The 25,426-nt window shown below is 45.6% G+C and overlaps 1 protein-coding gene across 1 annotated transcript; it reads left to right on the top strand.

Moving 5' to 3' along the window:
- Positions 1 to 410: 410 nt before the first annotated feature.
- On the top strand, positions 411 to 21,284 carry LOC116824565 (ribonuclease inhibitor-like). Its single transcript, XM_032779918.2, has 4 exons — positions 411 to 564; positions 14,882 to 15,046; positions 19,922 to 20,092; positions 21,038 to 21,284. Coding segments are annotated over exons 1-4 (585 nt in total). The 5' UTR covers positions 411 to 562.
- Positions 21,285 to 25,426: the final 4,142 nt, after the last annotated feature.

Here is a 25,426-nt window from a genome sequence, read left to right as displayed (position 1 = left end):
TGTGGTGTTACCTACAAAAAAAGTTTAAGCACTAAGGTGTGTGGAATTAGTATTAAACCCACATTTATCTATTCTACACAAACCTGCATTCATTTTCTATTCCTGTCTTCCTGACCTTGCATGCTGTCATATCTCTTCATTCAGATCAGAACTCTTTTCAGGCTCTGCTGCAGAAACTTGCGCTTTCTTTTGTTTAAAAAAAAAAGTAATTTGTTTGTTGAACTAAACTGTGTAATGCAACCTTAACTATGCAGCTACCATGCCATCCTCATAGCATTGCCATAGCGCTAGGATGCTGGAAAAGAGAACCTGTTGACTTGAAACACATTCATTAATACAGTGAATTGTTGTGCATCAAGGTATCAGCTCCCTCAGTTATTCTGTCCTTTGCAGGTTGGGACACTGTGGTATCATTTTCTATGATTGCAAGTATCTTGCCTTAGTTCTCAGTACAAATCAAACTTTGAAAGAGCTGGACCTGAGAGGCAGCAAACTGGGAGATTTAGGAGTGAAACAGCTGTGTGAAGGACTGAAACATCCCGACTGCAAACTGCAGAAACTGATGTAAGTAGTTGGGGGTTCCCTTCATGGTTCTCCAGTTAAGTGCAGTTCTGCTTCACTCTCCAGTCTGTGTCTATGTGGCTCATTACAGACAGCATGTGGAACATTGTGCTGGGTGCCATTTTATCAAAGATGTTAAAGACCTGAGAAAGGTGCAGAAAGTGTAATTACAGAAATAAGTGCTCCTGGGGCTGAAATGCTGAGCACAGATCTTCCTGAAACTTGAAGGTTGTAGTGACAGTTCACTCGACAGGTCTTTCTCCTCACTGTACATCTGAAGGGCACACCAGTGGCCCAAAATATGCCACTGTTTAGAAATCTTGAATAAATGATAGAAATAGACAATGAGGATTAAGGCCAGATCCAACAGCACTGATCCAGGCCTTGTGGTATGGGTGGTCACCTGGGTCAGAGGTATCACTAGGACATCCCAGACCACACACTGCACGTAGAAAAGAGAGAAGACTGCTCTCTGCCCTCCCCCATCACTCTCACCCACGTGAGTGTGAAGATAAGAAGCCATAAGCCATCCTCCCATCAGCCAGAAGTGAACATCTGAGACTGCTCCCTTACAACACTTGGAGGTGTGGGTTTTGGGGTTTCAGTGTTATTCTGGATGGCATCAGTGTTCTGCTCTCCTAACGACTAGAGGATTTTTGTGCATGAGAGAACTATTTATCAAAGTGTATTTTAATCTATATTAAGAATAGAACACATATATGCAATAATGTTCTTCGTCTCCTCTAGGTTGGATGCCTGCAATTTCTCAGTTCCTTGCCTCAGAGAGTTATCATTTGTTAGTATAAACCATTTCCTGACATTCCCTAACAACATTTCCTTTGGTTAGTGGTCTGTACAAGGATCTGAAATGTCACAGAAAGTAATGAAAAAATCAGGATGTAAAAATTAGAATAATAGAATATAAGGGTTGGAAGGGACCTCAGGAGGTCATCTAGTCCAGCCCCCTGCTCAAAGCAGGACCAATTCCCAGCTAAATCATCCCAGCCAGGGCTTTGTCAAGCCTGACCTTAAAAACCTCTAAGGAAGGAGATTCCACCACCTCCCTAGGTAACCCATTCCAGTGCTTCACCACTCTCTGAGTGAAAAAGTTTTTCCTAATATCCAACCTAACCTTCGCCACTGCAACTTGAGACCATCACTCCTTGTCTGTCATCAGGTACCACTGAGAATAGTCTAGATCCATCCTCTTTGGAACTCCTTTCAGGTAGTTGAAAGCGGCTATCAAATCCCCCTCATCTCTTCTCTTCTGCAGACTAAACAATCCCAGTTCCCTCAGCCTCTCTCATAAGTCATGTGCTTCAGCCCTTAATCATTTTGTTGCCCTCTGCTGGACTCTTTCCAATTTTTCCACATCCTTCTGTTAGTGTAGGGCCCAAAACTGGACACAGTACTCCAGATGAGGCCTCATCAATGTCGAATAGAGGGGAATGATCACATCCCTCGATCTGCTGCAATGCACTTACTTATACAGCCCCAAATGCCGCTAGTCTTCTTGGCAACAAGGGCACACTGTTGACTCATATCCAGTTCTCGTCCACTGTAACCCCTAGGGCCTTCTCTGCAGAACTGCTTCCTAGCCATTCGGTCCCTAGTCTGTAGCAGTGCATGGGATTCTTCCATCCTAAGTGCAGGACTCTGCACTTGTCCTTGTTGAACCTCATCAGGTTTATTTTGGCCAGTCCTCTAATTTGTCTAGGTCCCTCTGTATCCTATCCCATCCCTCCAGCGTATCTACCATCCTCCCAGTTTAGTGTCATCTGCAAACTTCCTGAGAGTACAGTCCACGCCATCCTCCAGATTATTAATGAAGATATTGAACAAAACTGGCCCCACGACCGGCCCTTGGGGCACTCCACTTGAAACTGGCTGCCAACTAGACGTGGAAACAGTTGATCACACCCGTTGACCCGATGATCTAGCCAGCTTTCTGTCCATCTTATAGTCCAATCATCCAGCCATACTTCTTTAACTTGCTGGCAAGAATACTGTGGGAAACTGTATCAAAAGCTTTGCTAAAGTCAAGAAATAACACATCCGCTGCTTTCACCTCATCCACAGACCCAGTTATCTCCTCATAGAAGGCAATTAGGTTAGTCAGGCATGACTTGCCCTTGGTGAATCCATGCTGACTGTCCTGATCACTTTCCTCTCCTCTAAGTGCTTCAGAATTGATTCCTTGAGGATCTGCTCCATGATTTTTCCAGGGACTGAGGTGAGGCTGACTGGCCTGTAGTTTCACAGATCCTCCTTCTTCCCTTTTTTAAGATGGGCACTACAGTAGCCTTTTTCCAGTCATCCGGGACCTCCCCCATTTGCCATGAGTTTTCAAAGATAAAGGGCAATGGCTCTGCAATCATATCCGCCAACTCCTTTAGCACCCTTGGATGCAGCACATCTGGCCCCATGGACTTGTGCTCGTCCAGTTTTTCTAAATATTCCCGAACACTTCTTCTCCACAGAGGGCTAGTCACTGTCTCCCCATACTGTGCTGCCCTGTGCAGCAGTCTGGGAGCTGACCTTGTTTGTGAAGACGGAGGCAAAAAAATGATTGAGTACATTAGCTTTTTCCATATCATCTGCCACTAGGTTGCCTCCCTCATTCATTAAGGGGTCCACACTTTCCTTGACTTTCTTCTTGTTGCTAACATTACCTGAAGAAACCCTTCTTGTTACTCTTAACATCTCTTGCTAGCTGCAACTCCAAGTGTGATTTGGCCTTCCTGATTTCACCCTGCATGCCTGAGCAATACTTTTATACTCCTCCCTGGTCATTTGTCCAATCTTTCCACTTCTTGTAAGCTTCTTTTTTGCATTTAAGCTCAGCAAGGATTTCACTGTTAAGCCAAGCTGGTCGCCTGCCATATTTACTATTCTTCCTACACATCGGGATGTTTTTTTCCTACAACCTCAATAAAGGATTCTTTAAAATACAGTCAGCTCTCCTGGACTCCTTTCTCCCTCATGTTATTTACCAGAGGATCCTGCCCATCAGCTCCCTTAGAGAGTCAAAGTCTGCTTTTCTGAAGTCCAGGGTCCATATTCTGCTGCTCTCCTTTCTTCCTTGTGTCAGGATCCTGAAACTCGACCATCTCATGGTCACCGCCTCCCAGGTTCCCAGCCACTTGTGCTTCCCCTACTAACTCTTCTCTGTTTGGGAGCAGCAGGTCAAGAAGAGCTCTGCCCTAGTTGGTCCTTCAGCACTTGAACCAGGAAATTGTCCCCTACACTTCCCAAAACTTCCTGGATTGTCTTGCACACTGTATTGCTCTCCCAGCAGATATCAGAGTGATTAAAGTCTCCATGAGAACCAGGGCCTGCAATCTAGTAACTTCTTGTAATTGCCGGAAGAAAGCCTCGTCCACCTCATCTCCCTGGTTTGGTGGTCTATAGCAGACTCCCACCATGACATCACCCTTGTTGCTCACACTTCTAAACTTAATCAGAGACTCTCAGGTTTTTCTGCAGTTTCATACCAGAGCTCTGAGCAGTCATACTGCTCTCTTACATATAGTGCAACTTCCCACCTTTTCTGCCCTGCCTGTCCTTCCTGAACAGTTTATATCCATCCATGGCAGTACTCCAGTCATGTGAGTTATCCCACCAAGTCTCTGTTATTCCAATCACATCATAGTTCCTTGACTGTGCCAGGACTTCCGGTTCTCCCTGCTTGTTTCGCATACTTCTTGCATTTGGGTATAGGCACTTGAGATAACTCGCTGATTGTCTTGCTTTCTCAGTCTGAGACAGGAGTCCTCCCCTCTTGCGTTCTCCTGCTCGTGCTTCCTCCTAGTATCCCATTTCCCCACTTACCTCAGGGCTTTGGTCTCTTTCCCCCTGTAAACCTAGATTAAAGCCCTCCTCACTAGGTTAGCCAGCCTGCTTGCGAAGATGCTCTTCTCTCTCTTCATTAGGTGGAACCTGTCTCTGCCTAGCACTCCTCCTTTGTGGAACACCATCCCATGGTCGAAGAATCCAAAGCCTTCTCTCCGACACCACCTGCGTAGCCATTCATTGACTTCCACAGTTCGATGATCCCTACCCATGCCTTTTCCCTGCACAGGGAGGATGGACAAGAACACCACTTGTGCCTCAAACGCCTTTATCCTTCTTCCCAGAGCCACGTAGTCTGGAGTGATCTGCTCAAGGTCATTCTTGGCAGTATCATTGGTGCCCACGTGGAGAAGCAGGAAGGGGTAGCGATCCGAGGGCTTGATGAGTCTCGGCAGTCTCTCCGTCACAGTGTGAATCCTAGCTCCTGGCAAGCAGCAGACCTCTTGGTTTTCTTGGTCGGGGCAGCAGATAGATGACTCAGTCCGCCTGAGGAGGGAGTCCCCAACCACCACCACTCTCCTCCTTGTCTTGGGAGCGGTGGTCGTGGAACCCCCATCCCTAGTACAGTGCATCTTGTGCCTTTAAATCGGTGGAGTCTCCTTCTGCTCCCTTCTCTCAGATGTACCGTCTAGTCCACTCTCCGCATAAATACCTGTGGAAAGAACATGAAAACGATTGCTCATCTGTATCTCCATTGCTGGTACATGGACGCTTCTCTTTCTTCTTCTGGAGGTCACATGCTGCCAAATTTCTTCACCGTCCCTTTCTCCCCTCTGCACAGCCTGCTCCGATTCTTCAGGAAGTTGTGCCCATAAAAGCATATCCTGACGTCCATCCAGGAAATCTTCATTTTCTCTTATGCTACACAAAGTCGATACTTGTTGCTCCAGACCTCGAACCTTCTCTTCCAATATGGAGACCAGCTTGCACTTTGTACAGACAAAGTCGCTTCTGTCCTGTGGAAGAAAGACAAACATGGCACAACCTGTGCAGGTTACAACAGCTGAATGCTCACCTTCCTGCTAAGAGCTTCCTCAGCTGTTGCAGCTACTCACAGAAGCCCCGTGAGATGAAAGCCTCAGTGGGCTCTCCCCAGGCGAACTCCCAGGCAAACTCCCTCTGTTAGCCTCTGCTGTTCACCGCTCAGCTCAGAAAATTATTTGTTCTGAGCAGCGTGAGGGCTCATTCAGCTCCCAATTGATTTCTCATCTTTCAGTAAACTAGTAATTTATCTGAACTAGTTGAATAAATTGAAAGGGGGTAGAGCTCAGTGGCAGAGCATTTGATTGCAGTATCACGCTGCCTGGCGTGGCTCACAGCTAAGAGTGCTAATCTCATATCAGACTGTCAGAAAACAGGGTAGACACACCCCAATTGATAGTATACAGGGCCGGCTCCAGGACCCAGCGTGCCAAGTGCGTGCTTGGGGCGGCATGCCGCGGGGGGTGCTCTGCCAGTTGCCGGGATGGCGGCAAGCGGCTCCGGTGGACCTCCCGCAGGCGTCCCTGCGGAGGGTCCTCTGGTCCCGCGGCTCCGGTGGAGCATCTGCGAGCACACCTATGGGAGGTCCACCGGAGCCGCGGGACCGGCAAGCAGCAGAGCACCCCCCATGGTGTGCCGCCATGCTTGGGGCAACAAAATGGCTAGAGCTGGCCCTGATGGTATAGTCTATACTTAGATTTCACCAACCCTGCAATAAATGTATGCTCCTGGATCACTATATTAGTTTTACCATGGAGCCACAGACAGTCTCCCTTAAGCTCTCCAGTCCAATTTACCACCCAGATAAACTGGACTTTATGATGAAAGATTATTAAAAGCAAAATTCACCACACATTAGGTTCTTCCAGTTACAAAAGGACTAGCCACTTAGATCAAAATATTCTTCAGGATGTCACCAAAAACAATGCTGTAGCCAATCCTTAGTAAACTAGTTAAAGATTTATTGACTAAGAAAGAGAAATGAGTTATTAAAAGGTTAAAGCAGATAAAATATATTCTAGTTGGATCAGAGTATATAGTCCAAACTGAAGAGATATAATAATCTGTCAGTCTCTTAGAATCTTTTCATATGTTCTTCAGGGGTTCCCAAAAATGACTTTTCGGGATCTCTGTCCAATTGCTTAGGGTTCCCCCTGCCAAAATCCAAGCACTCCAGAGATGCAGAATCATTCCCAGGCTATGTTTTTTATAGCGAAACAGGCTGACAAGTTGTAAGACATCTTTGCCAGGTGGACTTTAATAAATAGCAAATGTAAACAGTCTGCGATCTTCATTGTTTCACATTCAACGGACCATACAACGATAATGCATTTGGTAACAGCCATCCAGACTACTAAAATGGTTTACAGATGGTTTACCATGAAAATCAACCAGTTTCAGAGAGACGAAGACAATAACATTAGCAGGAAAGGCAAAGCAGGTCCCTGCGGTTTGGAAAGAGCTCAGCCAGCAGTCCGTTGCTTCCATTCCTTCCTGTCTGCAGCTTCCCACGCTGCAAGAACTCACTCCCATCAGCCAGGTACTTGATTAACACTGGTGACCGGACACCAAAAATCCAGTTACTACGGGAACCTGTGCCCGCCTTGGGTGTAGTTTGAGCAGGCATTGCCCCCCCCCCAATTTCCACCATCCCCGATTTCTCCAGAGCTCTGCTTAGCTGTCAGGGAAGGAGGAGGCTCCCCTTTCCCTCTCCTCTGCTGAGGTTGGCAGGCAACTCCAGGACACTGCCTTCTGGAAAATCGTGGATAAGCATGGAATGAGTGTGAGGCCATGTCTACACTGGCAAATTAAAGCACTCTAGCTGCCAGCTCAGGGGCGTTAAACACGCCCTCCCCTCCCCTCCCTTGGTGCAGAAAGTTTGAGTGCTTTAAAGCACTGTTGTGGACAAGCTCCGAGCGCTAAGAAGTGGATTACCAGGAGTGCTGGGAGGGCTCTCTCCCCACCACTCACGGGCGACCACACTCACACTTCAAAGCACTGCCACGGGAGCACTGCCACAGCAGCGCTTTGAACCTTCTAGTATAGACTTAGCTTGATTCTAGAAGGGAATGAGAACACAGGCCAATTCCTGTTGACAGTTACAGCTGTGTAGCCTTATTGACTTCAGAGAGAACCTATTTTTGCAAAGAATGGATTTTGGTCCCTTCTGCTTTTTCACACCTCATATAAGCAGAATCTCATTCAATTTCCTCCCCTAAACTCTGAGCACTTTAAGGGGAAAAAAATAAACGTCTGCTTGATTTACACATGCAAATGAAACAGGAAGCTCTCCTTTCATTCTACACCAGCCTTGAACAAACACCAGACCTGATGTAAGAAGGTTGTCGCTACAGCAGTTCTTTTGAAAGATTCTTAATAGTGCTTTTAATAGCTGATTTTCAGTGAAGTCTTTTTGTTCAGGGGGGCAGAGAACACAACAGGAAATAGCTCTGTTTTGTCAACTTCTAGGCCTGGTCTACACTACAACTTTAGGTCAAATTTAGCAGCGTTACTTTGATTTAAGCCTGGACCCGTCCACACGATGAAGCCCTTTTTTTCAACTTAAAGGGCTCTTTAAATCAATTTCTTTACTCCACCTCTGATGAGGGGATTAGCGCTGAAATCGGCTTTGCCGGGTCGAATTTGGGGTACTGTGGACGCAACTCGACAGTATTGGCTATCCCAGAGTGCTCCATTGTGACTGCTCTGGACAACGCTCTCAACTCAGATGCACTGGCCAGGTAGATAGGAAAAGGCCTGCGAACTTTTGAATCTCATTTCCTGTTCAGCCAGCATGGCAAGGTGCAGGTGAGTGCAGATCTCATCAGCACAGGAAACCATGATAGAGTTCCAGGATTGCAAAAGAGCTCCAGCATGGAGCGAACGGAAGGTACAGGATCTGCTCACTGTATCGGGAGACAAATCCATGCTAGCTGAACTCTGTTCCAGTAAACAAAATGCCAAAACATTAGAAAAAGTCTCAAAGGGCATGAAGGACAGAGGCCGTAATAGGGATGCACAGCAGTGCTGCGTGAAAATTAAGGAGCTAAGGCAAGCCTACCACAAAACCAGAGAGGCAAACGGAAGGTCCGGGGCAGAGCCGCTGAGCTGCATGCCATGCTAGGGGGTGCAGCCACCACTACCCCAACCCTGTGCTTTGACTCTGTCAATGGAGAATCACGCAACAAGGAAGCAGGTTTTGGGGACAATGAAGATAGCTCACAGCAAGGAAGCGGAGAAACTGGTTTTCCCAACAGCCAAGATATGTTTCTCACCCTGGCCCTGGAGCCAGTACCCCCCGAACCCACCCAAGGCATGCTCATGGACCCTGGAGGCAGAGAAGGGCCCTCTGGTGAGTGTACCTTTGTAAATATTACACATGGTTTAAAGGCAAGTGTGTTTAATAATTAATCTGTCCTGGCATTTGCGGCCAGTACAGCTACTGCAAAAGTCTGTAAACGTGTATGGGGATGGAGCAGAAATTCTGGTGTTTGCTGGCATTCAGACAACATCCATTCCTTGTCACTCTCTGTGTTATCCTCAAGAGAGTGATATCATTCATGGTCACCTGATTGAAATAGGGTGCTTTTATTAAGGGGACATTCAGAGGTACCCGTTCCTACTAGACTGTTTGCCTGTGGCTGAACAGAAATGTTCCCTGCTGTTAGCTACGCGGTGGGGGGAGTGGTGAAGTGATCATCCCAGAGAATAGCGTGGTGGGCGAGGGGGTTGGGTTTGTGCTGCACGCTAACCCACAAACCGCAGCCCCTCCTTTTAAATTGCAAGCCCATTTTAAATGGCCAACCCAGTGGCCGCTTGGTATGGGAAATGAGGGTGCTGCTGTTTGAAACCATTCCCACATGTTAGGAAAGTTAAAGAAGCCAAAAGACTGTGGCTTACCATGGCTGCCTGCAAGCCAAATTCTGTCGCCTGGCACTGCGTGAATTATCCTCACACTGCACTGGCAGACCCTCAATATAAGAGGCAAAATGCTACCTTATAACGAAAGCACATGTGCTTTGTAATGTGAACAGCAAGGTTTAATGGGAAAGAGTGATCCTATTGCTCTCTAAATTTTTCACCACCAATCTCCCTTTTCCCCCAGCAGCTGCAAATGTTTGTCCTTTGCAGAGGCTAGCGAAGATTAGAAGGTGAAAAAAACCACACTTGAGATGAGGTGCTCTCAGAGCTACTGCTGTCCTCCCAGACTGACAGAGCACACCAGAATGTGTGGAGACAGATGATGTCAGAGTGCAGGAAAGCACAATGTGAGGAGAGATGGCAGGCTGAAGAGGATAGGTGGCGTCAGCTTGCTGCCAGAAGGCAAGAGTCGATGCTCCGACTGCTGGAGCATCAAACTGATATGCTCCAGCGTATTGCTGAGGTGCAGGAAAGGCAGCAGGAGCACAGACCGCCGCTACAGGCCCTGTGTAACCAACAGCCCTCCTCCTCAAGTTCCATAGCATCACTGAACAAACAGGAAGAGGACTGAGTGGCAGGGCAGTAGAGTTCAAACCAATGGCCAGAGAGGTGAGAACAGGCATTGTGGAACACCTCCTGGAGGCCAGTTGCAGCTCTATAATCACCATGGTGTCTGCATTGGCTCCGCTGCGCAGGAACCACAGCGCAGAAAGCTCTATGCCTCTTGTCAAGGTGGGGTTTTTTTAAGGTGCTGCATCTGTGCAGTTTCTGTGCACTAAGTGGCTTGGCAGTGTGTGCACCTCCAGAGTTATAGCGCTCAAAGCTGCTTTACTGTGCACAAATCTGCCAGTGTAGACGGGGCCTTGCTTCCTCTACTTCAGTGGATTTTACATCTGAGTGGTTTTCTTTTACATAATAAAAGCTGGCTGCTTCCCAGACTGCAGTCAGAGTGAGACAGGGTGTGTGGTGTAGAGTCCGTAGCTTGGGGAAAGCACCTGCAACAGGGATTGGCTTTGCCCTGTGGGCCATGTGGAGAGCTGAGAGTAGTAATAGCCTCGATAGCATTCATCACCATACAAATTTTGACAGGTTTCCACGCCCTTTTTAGGGCTTATGTCCCGCCTTTCCACCTGCCGTTTCCGTTGGCGCGCAAGTGTGGCGCCGTCGGCCATTTTGAAAAAATGTTTGTGTGTGTGTGTGTTTGACTAGGGGAAGTGTCTTGTACGTTGGTGCTTGGTGACATGAAGAGAAAAAGGTTGAAAGAAGAGTATAAAGAGGCAAAAAAGAAAATTTGAAAGCCTAGGAAGCTAGAACTTAAAATATTTGTATTTGAAGGGGTAGGTTGAAAAAGGGAAAGGTCCAGGGTAAAAAAGCGAATAAAAACTAGGTTTAAGAGGAAAATTGACAAAGGCAGAACCGATTTTGGTAAGCACAGGGTAAAACTATTCAATACCTGGGTTAAATAATATTAAAAACAAGGTTTAAAAGAAAACCTGTTTAGTAAGCCCATGGCCAAAAAACTATAAAGGGATACTAAGAAAAAACATGAAAAACTAGGTTTAAAAAAAGAGAGGTAAGTTATGAAAGAGAAGAAAAAATAAAGCAGTGTTTGTTTTACTGAACACATGTAGAGCAAGACATCCTACCCCTACCACCGCTGGTAGTGAAATGAAAGCTGTTCTGGAGTGGTGTGGCTAGATAGCTAGCCCCTCCTTTTGGTGGACCAATTAGAGAGGGTATTTACAGTTAGGTCACAAGCCCCTCCTTTTGGCGGACCAATTAGAATGGTATTTACAGTTAAGTCACAGAACGCGGTTGTTAAACCAATCCTAAAGTCCCAAGATTTTAAACAAGATCATGTTCTGTACAGATGCCTACAGAAGCCAGAAGGCCGGAATTTAGCCTCGGGTGCCGCAGTCCGTTGTTTCAGAGAGAGGAACCCTTTACTGTTAATGCTCTTGACCACTGAGGATTTTGCCGAGCCCTGAAAAGTCAGCTGCTTTGTAAAAGGAAAAAAGGACCAAGTGTGAAAAAATTCTTGTCAGCATTTGGAAAACGATTGAGGCAGAGGTAAAGCCTTTTTTTATAAAAATTAATTGAAAAATAAAATGTTTATTAAGATAATAGTTTTTGTTTTTTTTAGTAGGAGATGGAGAAGAGCCTAATATGAGGACATGGTAAACGCAGGAACCGTCGCAAAATAGCGATGTCGAGACCGGCCATGACACCCATCATGGAAAGATGGCGAATTATATATGGTAAATAGTTAAAAGAAAAATTATCGTTTTTAAGCTTTAAAACGGTAATACAGACTTCTTTTTTTTTTTGACAGATAACAAGCCGGGGACCGACAAGATTACAGCTCTGGTGTGTGACAAATGGCCAACGTTTGCAGAGACAAGCACACGGAAGTAAAGGCGGCTTAACTTATTTAAAAAGAAAACCTACCACGTTTATTTGGCGTCTCACTCCAATCGGACCCTCGTCTGATTCTGAATCATCCTCAGTCTGGCATGCCCCATTGGGCCCCGTAGCACCTTCCTGTTTAAACACAAAATATATTTATTGTTTTCTTATTCGCACTTTTATTATTTATATTTATATTTTTTAAGTTATTTAAGTAACTTTTTACCTCACCATGTTCGGCTCTTATAGCCTAGTTGACACCCTGTCTCATGTGCTCATTCAGACACCGGTCCGGGGCTCGGTCGATCTCGTTTCTGCAACCTATTATTAAGCCAAACGTTAGTAATAGATAGTTCATACATAAATATATTTCTTTTCTTTTTTAATAAGTTAAGCCGCCTTCCTTCTGCTCGCTTTTTTGTCTCTGCAAATGTGGCCATTTTCAACACACGGCTTACTTTGTACAGCATCCAGGCATACCCCGCTTGGTTATCTTGTCCAAAAAAAAAAAGAGAGTTTGTATAACCGCTTTTAGAGCGGTTAACTATAATTTTTTCTGTTTATCTTATTATTTACCATACATATCACCATCTTTCTGACCTTGGGTCTTTTGGCCGGGTTCTCGACATCGCTATTTTTGCGACGGTTCCTCGCGTTACCATGTCTTCTATATTATAGGCTTTTTTCATTCCTACCTATAAAAAACATAAATATTTTTATCTTATAAACATTTTGTATTTTTTTCATTAATTTTTATTAAAAAAGGGCTTTACCTCTTTCCATTTGTTTTTTTTTCAAATCCGAACAATTTTTTATGCACTTGGTCTTTTTCTCTTTTTACAAAGGGCTGTGGCTCTTATTCCGGGCTGGCAACATCCCTTTCTCGTTTGGCAATACCATAAAGAGGGTCCTTCTTGACACGGACTGGTGCCCGGGGGCAATTCCGGCTTCTTGGCTTCTGTAGGCGTTGTACTATGACATGATCTTGTTTAAAATTTTGGGACCTTTAGGATTGGAATTACACCGGGTTCTGCGTGCCCCTATCTGTACTCCTCTCTAATTGGCTCCCAAAAGGAGGGGCTTGTGACTAACTGTAATACCCTCTCTAATTGGTCCACCAAGGCAGGGGCTGTTCTTTCACCTTCAGATGTTTTCTTTTCTTCTTAAGGGTTTGAGTCTTGTTTTACTGTGTTTTAAACAATCATTCTTTCTTTTCTTCTCTTTTTTCTAACTTTTCTTTTTTTTCTTGTTTTGTCTTCTTGTTCATGGGTTTTCTTACTTACAGGTTTTTTTAAACTTTGTTTTTTAATTTATTACCCAGGTATTAGGTGACTTACAAATCGGTTCTGTTTGTCATTTTCCTCTTACCTAGTTTTATTCGCTTTTTTTCCTACCTTTCCTTTTTTCAACTTACCTTCTTATAATTAAGTTCTAGCTTCTAGGCTTTCATTTCTTTTTTTTCTTTTCACCTTTTTCTCTTCATGTCACCAAGCACCAACGTACAAGACACTTCCCCTAGTCAAACACACACACACACAAACATTTTTTCAAAATGGCCGACGGCGCCACACTTGCGCGCCAACGGAAACGGCAGGTGGAAAGGCGGGACATAAGCCCTAAAAAGGGCGTGGAAACCTGTCAAAATTTGTATGGTGATGAATGCTATCGAGGCTATTACTACTGCTGAGGGTAGAAATGCAAGGCTGAAAGGTGAGCAGGATGGGGAATGTTGCAGTGTTCATCCTCATACAGATGAGCACTCCACTACCCAAGAGGAAGGGCAGATCCGTCATGCTACCTCTTACTCAGAAGTATCTGTTTGAATAATTGAGTGTAGTGAGAGTAGAATAAACTTGTTAATTTTACATAAATAGATATGTATGTAGATAAATGTGTGATGTCTTTTTTTTGTTTGTTTGTATAATGTATGATTCATACTTAGGCCCTTCCTTCGTATTAGCCTTAAGCCCCTCATAACCTGAATCAGAAGCTGGGAGTGAATGGATCACTTAAATGATTGCCTGTTCTGTTCCTTCCCTCGGAAGCACCTGGCAATGGCCACTGTTGGCAGACAGGATACTGGGCTAGATGGTCAATTGGTCTGACCCAGTCTGGCTGTTCTCATGAAATGAAGAAAATATTCTCTGTGTGCCTGCAGAAGAGGCAACTGTTGACATAAACTGGTTCAAATCACTGGCTAAGCACCCAGCTTTTGTCATCACTAGTTTCTTTTACAGGCACAGAGAGAATACTTTCTTCATTTCAGTTTATTCAAGGAGTTCAGTTCAATGACTGCTTCATTCACAGCTGAGAAAAAGCAAGAAAGTTTGTTTTCCTCTTCAAATCTACGAGCAGAAATGAGGTGTGAGAAGATGAGATCTACTAATTCTGAAAGTGTGGAAGGACATGGTGACCACAGATAATTTGTTCAATTCATTAACTACAAATCTCGTTGACCTTGTATGCATGGGCAGCATGTGAAGCCCCCCACTTTGGGGAGGCTAGCCCCCTTGACCATGCCTAAGGCCCTGGACCTACCTTGCCCCTTCTCCACCCTTCCCCCCCTGTGTGCTGGAGCCCCAGCAGAACCACCCCAAGCACCGGCCCACCCGCCCCTGCTACCCCGAGTCCTGGGTCACTGAATGGCCTGAGCAGTGGCCCAACATCCAGGCTGATGCAAGCAGCCTTTGGCTGCCCTCAGACTGGCCCAAGCCATCCGCTGACCCAGGACACCCTGAGCTCCAAGCTGCTGCCAGAGCTGAGTGCCCACTGGCTTTGGCGGAGAGAGTGAGCAAGGGCACATCTTCTGGGTGGAGCATGGGCAGGGCCATGGCCTGGAGTAGGGGAGGCTAGCCTCCCTTGACCTATTATACACACCTCACATGTTTGTACGCTCTTATATCTGTTCATTCAGATTAGAACTCTTTTCAGGCTCTGCTGCAGAAACTTGCACTTTGTTTTAAAAAAGTATTTTTATTAAACTAAACTGTTGTGTAACTCAGTTTTAACTGTAGAGCAGCTGTCACACCATCCTCATGGCGTTACTATAGTGCTAGAACTCTGGAAAAGAGAACCTGTTGAAACACATTCATGAATACAGTTAATTTTGGAGAATCAAGCAAACAATTCCACGTGTTGTGTTTTTTTTTGTGTGTTGCAGGTTGGGAGACTGTGGTATTGCAGCCTCTGGTTGCAAGTATTTTGCCTCAGTTCTCAGTACGAATCAAAAAGAGCTGGACCTGAGAGGCAGCAAACTGGGAGATTCAGGAGTGAAGCAGCTGTGTGAAAGACTGAACCATCCCAACTGCAAACTGCAGAGACTGGTGTAAGTAGTTGGGGGTTCCCTTCGCAGTTTTCCATTAAGTGCAGTTCTGCTTCACTCTCCAGTCTGTGTCTATGTGGCTCATTACAGACAGCATGTGGAACATTGTGCTGGGTGCCATTTTATAAATGATGTTAAAGACCCGAGAAAGGTGCAGAAAGGGTAATTACAGAAATAAGTGCTCCTGGGGCTGAAACGCTGAGCACAGATCTTCCTGAAACTTGAAGGTTGTAGTGACAGGTCACTCGACAGGTCTTTCTCCTCACTGTACATCTGAAGGGCACACCAGTGGCCCAAAATATGCCACTGTTTAGAAATCTCGAATAAATGATAGAAATAGCCAATGAGGATTAAGGCCAGATCCAACAGCACTAATCCAGGCCTTGTGGTGTGGGTGGTCACCTGGGTCAGAGGTATCACTAGGACATCCCAGACCACACACTGCATGTAGGAAAGAGAGAAGACAGTTCTCTGCCCTCCCCCATCACTCTCACCCATGTGAGTGTGAAGATAAGGAGCCATAAGAGGTGGGACACTGTCATAAACAGATAAGAAAAGTTAATAGCACAGAAGTACTTTATATCTCTTTGACTATAAAGGGTTAACAAGTTCAGTAAGCCTGGCTGTCACCTGACCAGAGAACCAATCAGGAGACAGGATACCTCCCGCAGAAACAGGAACGTGTGGGCCCCTTACGTGAATTTGGAGGCAACACGTGTACGAGGATGTGGAAAAGCTAAAGTTTCTCAGTAGTGCTTTTGCCTCTGTCTTCATGAACAGAGGTCGCTCCCAGATGCTGCACTGGGCGCACTAGCAATGGGAGGAGCTGAACCAGCCCTCTGTGGAGAACAAAGTGTTCGGACTAATTTAGAAAAGCTGGAACAGCACAGGTCCTATGGGCCGGATGTGCTGCATCTGAGGGTGCTAAAGAAGTTGTGGATCTATTGCAAGCTGGCCTTATCTTGTGAAAACTCATGGGAACGAGGAGAGTCCCAGATGACTGAAAAAGGCTACTTAGTGCCCATCTTAAAAAAAAGGAAGAAGGAGGATCTGTGTTAAATTACAGGCAGTCAGCCTCACTCAGTCCTGGAAAAATCATGGCAGCAAGTCCTTGCAGGAGCTGCAATTCTGAAGGCACTTAAGGAGAAGAAGTGATCAGGACATGTCAGCATAGATTCACCAAGGCCAAGTCATCCTGACAACCTAATGCCTTCTCATGGGAGATAACTGGCTATGTGGATGAGGGAAAAGCAGGGAACTTAGTTATTCCTTGACTTTAGCAAGCTTTCGATCCAGTCTCCACAGTATTCTTGTCAGCAAATTAAAGAGAGCTTGACTGGTAAGATGGCACTATAGGTGGATAGAAAGCTGATTTAGATCACGAACTCAACGGGTAGTGTCAAAATGACCCATGGTTAGTGGCACGGTATCAACGGAGTGCTCCAAGGTCAGTTCCTGGGCCGGTTTTGTTCAATATCTTCATTAATGATCTGGGATGGCGGGTGGACTGTACTCTTCAGCAAGTTTGCAGATGACACTAAATTTGGAGAGTGTATATACACTGGAGGGTAGGTTAGGATAACAGGGACCTAGACAAAATTAGGAGGATTGGGCCAAATAAGAGGTTGAATGATTGAGTTGATCAGAGTCCTGCACTTAGGATGGAAGAATCCCATTCACTGTTACAGACTAGGGACCGAATGGCTAGGAAACAGTTCTGCAGAAAAGGACCTAGGAGTTACAGAAGACAAGAAGCTGGATATGAGTCAACAATGCGCCCTTGTTGCGAAGAAGGCTAACAGCATTTTGGGCTGTATAAGTAGGAGCATTGTCAGAATATCGAGGGATGTGATCCTTCCGCTCTATTTGTCATTGGTGAGGCCTCACACGACAAGAAGTATGTGGAAAAATTGGAAAGAGTCCAGCAGAGGGCAACACATGATTAGGGGCGTGGAGCACATGATTTATGAGGAGAGGCTGAGGGAACTGGGATTATTTAGTCTGCAGAAGAGAAGAGTGAGAGGAGATTTGATAGCTGCTTTCAACTACCTGAAAGGGGGATCCAAAGAGGATGGAACTAGACCAGAGGCGGGCAAACTACAGCCCACGGGACCCTCCTGCCCGGCCCCATAGCTCCTGCCCAGGAGGCTAGCCCCTGGCCCCTCCCCGGATTTTCCCCGTTCCCCGCAGCCTCAGCTCGCTCCGCTTCTGGTGCAGTGCTCTGGGTGGCGGGGCTGTGAGCTCCTGGGGCAGCACAGCTGCAGAGCCCGACCTGACCTGGTGCTCTGTGCTGCACGGTGGCATGACTGGTTCCAGCCAGGTGGCGTGGCTGCCTGTCCTTGTGCTCTGGGCGGCGTGTCTGTAGCGCCACCAGCCACCAGTGCTCCATGCAGCGTGGTAAGGGGGCAGAGAGCGGGGGCGGGGGTTGAGAGAGGGCAGAGGAGTTCGTGGTGGTGGTTGGGGGTAGGGGTGTGGATAGGGATCGGGGTGGTCAGAGGGCAGGGACCCCGGGGGTTGAATGGGGGCAAAGATCCCGTGGGGCAGTCAGAAAGGAAGTGGGGATTGGATGGGGAGGCTGGGGGCAGTCAGGGGCAGGGGTTCTGGTGGCAGTCAGGAAAGTTGGATGGGGCAGGAGTCTGGGGGGGCTGTCAGAGGGCGAGAAGCTGGGGGGTCAGATAGTGGGTGGGGGCCATGCCATGCCTGGCTGTTTGGGGAGGCACAGCCTCCCCTAACTGGCCCTCCATACAATTTCCGAAACCCGATGCAGCCTCAGGCCAAAAAGTTTGCCAGCCCCTGAGCTAGACTGGTCTCAGTGGTAGCAGATGACAGAACAAGGAGTAATGGTCTCAAGTTGCAGTGGGGGAGGTTTAGGTTGGATATCAGGAAAAACTTTTTCACTCAGAGAGTAGTGAAGCGCTGGAATGGGTTACCTAGGGAGGTGGTGAAATCTCCTTCCTGAGGGTATATCTACATTATGAAATTAAATCGATTTTATAGAAGTCGATTTTTAGAAATCGATTTTATACAGTCAATTGTGTATGTCCCCACTAAGTGCATTAAGTCGGAGGAGTGTGTCCTCACTACTGCGGCTAGCATCGACTTACGGAGCGGTGCATTGTGGGCAGCTGTCCCACAGTTCCTGCAGTCTCCGCCACTCATTGGAATTCTGGGTTAAGCTCCCAATGCCTGATGGGGCAAAAACATTGTTGCGGATGGGTTTGGGTACATGTCATCAGTCGCCGCTTCCTCCGTGAAAGGAATGACTGTCAATCATTTCACGTCTTTTTTTCCTGGATTACTCATGCAGATGCCATACCGCGGCAAGCATGGAGCCCACTCAGCTCACCATCACGCACTTTAAAAACTCGCTGGTACTGTCTGCTGACTAGGTCAGACCTCAGCTCAACCAACATTCGCATTGTTATTGCTGCTTGCTGTGTGCTCCATAATATCTGTGAGAGTAAGGGGGAGACATTTGTGGTGGGGTGGGAGGTTGAGGCAAATTGCCTGGTGTCTGATTTTGAGCAGCCAGACACCAGGGTGATTATAAGAGCACAGCAAGGCACACTGTGCATCAGAGCGGCTTTGAAAACCAGTTTCATAACTGGCCAGGCTTCAGTGTGATAGTTGTGTGTGTTTCTCCTTGATGCAAACCTGCCCCCTTTGTTGAGTTTAATTCCCTGTAAGCCAACCATCCTCCCCACTTCGAAATAAAGTAACTTGTTTTGAAACCATGCGTTCTTTCTTTATTAATTAAAGAAAAATGAGATAACGGACAAGTTAGCCTGGGTGGGGTGGGGGATAGGGAAGGACATGGCCACATTGCCTATTGTAGCCACTCTAAAAATCAAACTGTTTGAATGACAGCCTTCTGTTGCTTGGGGCATCCTCTGGAGTCAAGTGGCTGGGTACCCGGAGCCTCCCCCACAGAGTTCTTGGGCATCTGGGTGAGGAGGCTATGGAAGATGGGGAGGAGAGTAGGCGGTTATACAGTGGATGTAGCAGGGGTCTGTGCTCTTGATGGCTTTCTTGCAGCTCCAACAGACATTTCATCATGTCTGTTTGCTCCCTCATTAGCCTCAGCATCGCATCCTGCCTCCGCTCTTCACACTCACTCAATTCTTTTCTGGCCTCTGCCACTGAATGCTCCATGCATTAAGCTGTGCCCTATCAGTGCAGGAGGACTCCATGAGCTTGGAAAACATGTCATCACAAGTTCAGGTTTTTTTGCCTTCTAATCTGTGATAACCTCAGGGACGGAGATGATAGGGGAATGTAGAAACATTCTAGACTCGACGATTCTGGGGGGACTGCATGGTCACCAGTGCTGCTGAGTTCACCGTGTTGACCAAACAGGAAATGAAATTCAAAAGTTCTCGGGGCTTTTCCTGTGTACCTGGCTAGTGCATCAGAGTTCAAAGTGCTGTCCAGAGCGGTCACATTGGAGCACTCTGGGATAGCTCCAGGAGGCCAGTACCATCGATTTGCATCCACGCTACTCCAAATTCGACCCAGCAAGGTTGATTTTAGCGCCTTTCCCCTCGCTGGGAAGGAGTACAGAAGTCGATTTTAAGAGCCCTTTAAGTTGACAGAATGAGGTTGATTGTGTGGACGAATTCATTTGAAAATTGACCTAGCGCAGCTAAATTCAACCTAACCCTGTAGTGTAGACCAAGCCTTAGAGGTTTTGAAGGTCAGGCTTGACAAAGCCTTGGCTGGGATGATTTAGTTGGGGATTGGTCCTGCTTTGAGCAGGGGGTTGGACTAGATGGCCTCCTGAGGTCCATTCCAACCCTGACCGTGATTAATGAATACAGTTAATTTTGGAGAATCAAGCAAACAATTCCACCTGTTTTTTTTTTTTTTTGTCTGTTGCAGATTGGGAGACTGTGGTATTGCAGCCTCTGGCTGCAAGTATTTTGCCTCAGTTCTCAGTGCAAATCAAACTTTGAAAGAGCTGGACCTGAGAGGCAGCAAACTGGGAGATTTAGGAGTGAAGCAGCTGTGTGAAGGATTGAAACATCCCGACTGCAAACTGCAGAAGCTGGTGTAAGTAGTTGGGGGTTCCCTTCGCAGTTTTCCATTAAGTGCAGTTCTGCTTCACTCTCCAGTCTGTGTACATGTGGCTCATTACAGATAGCAAGTGGAACATTGCGCTGGGTGCCATCTTATAAATGATGTTAAAGACCTGAGAAAGGTGCAAAAAGTGTAATTATGGAAATAAGTGCTCTTGGGGCTGAAACGCTGAGCACAGATCTTCCTGAAACTTGAGGGCTATGGTGACAACCAATAGTTCACTAACAGGTCTTTCTCCTCACTGCACATCTGAAGGGTGCAACTGTGGCCCAAAATATGTAACTGTTTTGAAATCTTGAATAAATGATAGAAATAGCCAATGATAATTAAGGCCAGATCCAACAGCACTAATCCAGGCCTTGTGGTATGAGTGGTCACGTGGGTCAGAGGTATCACTAGGACATCCCAGCCCACACACTGTAGGAAAAAGAGAAGACAGTTCTCTGCCCTCCCCCATCACTCTCACCCACGTGAGTGTGAAGATAAGGAGCCATAAGAAGTGGCAGCTGGGAGGTGAAATAGAGGTGTGGTTTTGGAGTCTCAGTGTTCTTTTGGACGCTCTTTAGATTTAATCCCCCCCTCTATAAACAATTCCAAACACCTGTAATAGCATCACTTCTATTTTTAATGACCAGAACGTGATGGGGAGACATCACCATTTGGATATTTATTTGTGTGGGTTTTGTAAAAAAAAAAAGTTTCCTGTAATACGTTTTATATTCCCAATGATAGATGCTTGGTTTACTTTGTTTGAATTCCATGTGTCTGTATAAAGTGCATTTTCTTTGCCTGTGTTTGTGTGTCTGCCATTCATTGCTTCTCTCTATTGTTCAATTAACATAAGAAAGTTCTCATTTTAATTACCCCCCAAATTAGGTTTCGAATCCTAACACTATTCTAAATCTCTGACTTCTACAGGCTGTCTTACTGCACACTCACAGCTGGTTGTTGTGGGGATCTTTCCTCTGTCCTCAGTACTAGTCAGACTCTGAGAGAGCTGGACCTGGAGAGAAATGAACTGGGAGATTCAGTGTTGTTAGTGGGACATTCAGGAGTGCAGCAGCTTTGTGAAGGATTGAAGGATGAAACCTGCAAACTGGAGATACTGAGGCAAGTCACGCTAATTATTTTTGTTCATTATATCACATCCTCAGCTCTGCCCTAGGAGGGATGCCAGTCTTCCAATACCCCATCCCCAACTTTCCCCACCATAAGAAACAAACCAATTTTTTTTCTCTCTCTCTCTGTCTCTCTCTCTCTCACACACACACATTTTTGTCTTTTGCAATTTATTGAGTGAATTCACACAGAAAAATAATAAGACAAAAACCCCTTATTACCTAGAGGCAAATGTTTTTCATTGAGCAATCACTTCTCTTCTGATCTTTCGATACTCTTCTTCAGTGGAAACCTCCACAACACCTTCAAAAGGCAAGCCTGGGAACTCACATTTATAGCACTACTAGACACTAAAAACCATGGGGCTAGCAGGGTCATTGGTTTCATGGCTTATTACAAAAATTTGTAACACACATCTGCCTGCTAACTGTTAATGGCCCACCTCATACCTCTTTTGCATAAGAATCCAACCCTTGTTTCCCACTCCATTTCAGGTGGCCTCCTATGACATGTATTACCCCTTATGCTTAACAATCTGACCCAACTTGTATTTAGCTCAGACACTTTTAATTTCTTCCTTAGATCTGAAGAAGAGCTCTGTGTAGCTTGAAAGTTTGTACCTTCCACCAACAGAAGTTGGTTCCATAAAAGATATTGCCTCATCTGCCTTGTCTCTCTCATATCTCAGGGCCAACATAGTTACAACAACACTGCAAAGAAACTTTCCTTTAATTATTTGTCAATACAAGTAGTTGAAATGTCACAGAAAGTAATCTAAAGATAAGGATGCAAAAATCACCTGTTTTGAGCAGTTTGAGAGTGTTTTCAACTACCAATCTCAACTTTGAATGAGCTAGTAATTGAATGGAACTACTTGAATAAACTGAAGAGAAACGAGTATTCCTCTGTGCATCAGGAAAAGAGGCTACTGCTGACAAAAGTTGTTGGAAGTCACTGGCTAAGCACCTGAAACCAGAGTTTGTTAAAGTGATAACCTAGCTTTTGTCACCAGTAGCCTCATCTACAGGCATAGACAGAATATTTTCTTCGTTTCAGTTTATACAAGTAGTTCAGTTCAATGACAACAACCCCTTTCAAAGCTGAGAAGCCAGTTGGGAGCGGAAAAAGTGGAAAGTTTGTTTTCCTCTTCAAATCTACGAACAGAAATGAGGTGTGAGAGGATAAGATCTACTAGTTCTGAAATCTTGAAGAACATCGTTGGGACCTGGTCACATGCTACCTAAGTCACGTTGCGTATACACTAAGAAGACCACAGTCAATGGGTTCAATTAAATAACTACAGATAAACACAGGCATTAATAATAAAACAGTTACTTTTAAATGTAAAATGTGCTTTGATACTTTTTTCTTATGCGTCTAGCACATTTAAGTTTTATTTACTGAGTAAAACTATTTTAAAAAGGTGTTTGTGCATTTTCAATTCCAATTTCCATTCAAATACTGCTCAGCACTAATCATGACTAAAAAATTTAATCCTCATGTAATAAATAAATACGTACTGCACCATTTTCTAACATAATAACAAATGGAAAAATTAGGAGTCTAAGAAAATGTGTGGTAAGCTACAAAAGGGCTTAAATAAATGTGTCGGGCTACAGTGTAGCCTCTTGTTCTTCTTCAAGTGCTGTCCCTGGGGGTGCTCCACTTTAGGTGTTGATGCATCCCTGCGCTTATAGCCAGAGATTTAAAGTAGCAGTGCCCAGTTGGGCTGCACATGCACAGACCCTGTCTTGCACTGCCTCAGGCAGTTAATTGATGCTGTGCGGCCAATCCCCCCCACACTTCCTTCTCTACCGCCCTTGGCTCCAGTCAGAGCATTCATCAGCAATATGAAGTGTTCTCCTATTGGTTTTTGAATGTTACAATTCTTGATGTCTGATTTGTGTCTATTTATTCTTTTACGTAGAGCGTAGGGATCTACAACCTATCCTGAAGGATGATCCCTCACTCTCACAGACCTTGGGAGGCAGGCCAGTCCTCGCTTGCAGACAGCCCCCCAACCTGAAGCAAATACTCACCAGCAACTACACACAACACAACAAAAACACCAACCCAGGAACCAATCCCTGCAACAAACCCCGTTGCCAACTCTGTCTGCATATTTATTCAAGGGACACCATCATAGGACCTAACCACATCAGCCACACCATTAGGGCTCGTTCACCTGCACATCTACCAATGTGATATATGCCATCATGTGCCAGCAATACCCCTCTGCCATGTACATTGACCAAACTGGACAGTCTCTACGCAAAAGAATAAATGGACACAAATCAGACATCAAGAATTGTAACATTCAAAAACCAATAGAAGAGCACTTCAATCCCCCTGGACATTCAATAACAGACTTAAAAGTGGCCATTCTTCAACCAAAAAAAAATCAAAAAATGAGAAACTGCAGAACTGGAATTAATTTGCAAACTGGACACCATCAAATTAGGCCTGAATAAAGACTGGGAGTGGCTGGGTCACTACAAAAAGCGATTTTCCCTCTGCTGATACTCACACCTTCTTGTTAACTGTTTTGAAATGGGTGACATCCACCTTGACTGCATTGGCCTCATTAGCACTACAAAAATAATTTTCCCTCTCTTAATATTCACTCCTTCTTGTCAACTGTTGAGAATAGCCCACTTCCACCTTAATTGAATTGGCCTCATTAGCACTAACTCCTCATTTGGTAAGGTAACTCCCATCTTTTCATGTGCTGTAAAATATATATATATATATATATATATATATACTGCTCACTGTAGTTTTCATACCATGCATCTGATGAATGGGCTGTAGCCCACGAAAGCTTATGCTCACGTAAATTTGTTAGTCTCTAAGACGCCACAAGGACTCCTCGTTGTTTTTGCTGATACAGACTAACACAGCTACCACTCTGAAACCTGCCGGCACCATGAATTTCAGCCAGACACCTCTGAATACAATGCAGCACATTATACTGTGCTCACCTATCACACCAGCACTGACCTTGGCCACATCATAACAACTCCTGCACCACAGAGACTTATCTGTTTCCTCGGTACCTTAGTCCCCCTTCTCAGTTCCAACGGTGCTTCTGTACACAGGGCCCTTTCACAGCCCAGCTCTCCACAGTTGTCAACACACTGCTACAGTGGGAAGGAGGATGAGGGTGAAGAGGACATGATAGGCTCACCTCAACATTCCACTCCTGTAATTAACCTTGCCACTTAGGCATCACCAGCCACTGGCTTCTCAGCAAACTTTGCAAAACAACCCTGGTTCGGCCAGCCTTGGATGCCTCCCATTCCAACCTCAGTGGCCATTCTGGCAACCGTGGGCACCATACCCACAACAACAGGGAACACCCAACACTCTGCCCGTAACTGGTGCACACCAACCACCTATGCTGCCATCACACGCACCCCCTAGTGTCTCCAAACAGGGGGTCAATGAATAGGAAGAATTCTCAGATCCAGATAACATAACCAACACTCATCTTTCCTCTTCCTCCCTGGGTGATGCACTGATGTGTCCATCCCCCACCACGACAGAGAATTTCAGGCAGTTTCAGGATCTCTTCAAGAGAGTGGCAGCATCCTTTGACATTTCTCTGGAAGAGGTCCAGAAATAACACACAAGTTAGTGGACATATTATGTACATCCACTTCATCCAAAATCGCCATCCCCTTCAATGAGGCGATTATGGATCCTGTCAAATTACTCTGGCAAACCCCAGCAATGATTCCACCTACCTGTAAAAGATCCGATAAGAAATATTGTGTACCAGCCAAAGGCACTGAATTTCTCTTCTCACATGTAATGCCGAATTGATGCAGTAAATGAAAGGGGTAAACAACAGCACTATAGGAACACCCCATTCAACAAAGACTGGAAACAGCTTGATCCATTTGGTCACAAAGCATACTCGACTGTGACATTGCAATTGAGAATCGCCAATTATGAGGCCCTATTAGCAAAATACAATCACAATAACCACACAAGCCTTTCCAATTGTACAAGCTTTATTCCTGAAGACAAAAGAGAACAGTACAAAGCCAACATTACAGCGGGTCACCTCATCACTAGAACAGCACTTCAAGCTGCCCTCAACTCTGCTGATTCTGCAGTGAGATCCATAGCCACAGCAGTTGTTGTTAGGAGAGCTTTCCGGCTTTGCCTGTCTGGCTTTCCAAA

This window comes from Chelonoidis abingdonii, chromosome 4 (assembly GCF_003597395.2).
Source record: "Chelonoidis abingdonii isolate Lonesome George chromosome 4, CheloAbing_2.0, whole genome shotgun sequence".
In the NCBI taxonomy this organism is placed as follows: Eukaryota; Metazoa; Chordata; order Testudines; family Testudinidae; genus Chelonoidis; species Chelonoidis abingdonii.
The sequence above is the reverse complement of the archived record's forward strand: the minus strand, read 5'-3'. Positions and strand labels throughout refer to the sequence as shown.

What these genes read in the sequence shown, in the direction of transcription:
- LOC116824565 (XM_032779918.2), top strand. An exon ending in TGCAAACTGCAGAGACTGGT is followed by an intron (nt 15,047 to 19,921) that starts GTAAGTAGTTGG and finishes TGTCTGTTGCAG; the next exon opens with ATTGGGAGACTGTGGTATTG. An exon ending in TGCAAACTGCAGAAGCTGGT is followed by an intron (nt 20,093 to 21,037) that starts GTAAGTAGTTGG and finishes TGACTTCTACAG; the next exon opens with GCTGTCTTACTGCACACTCA.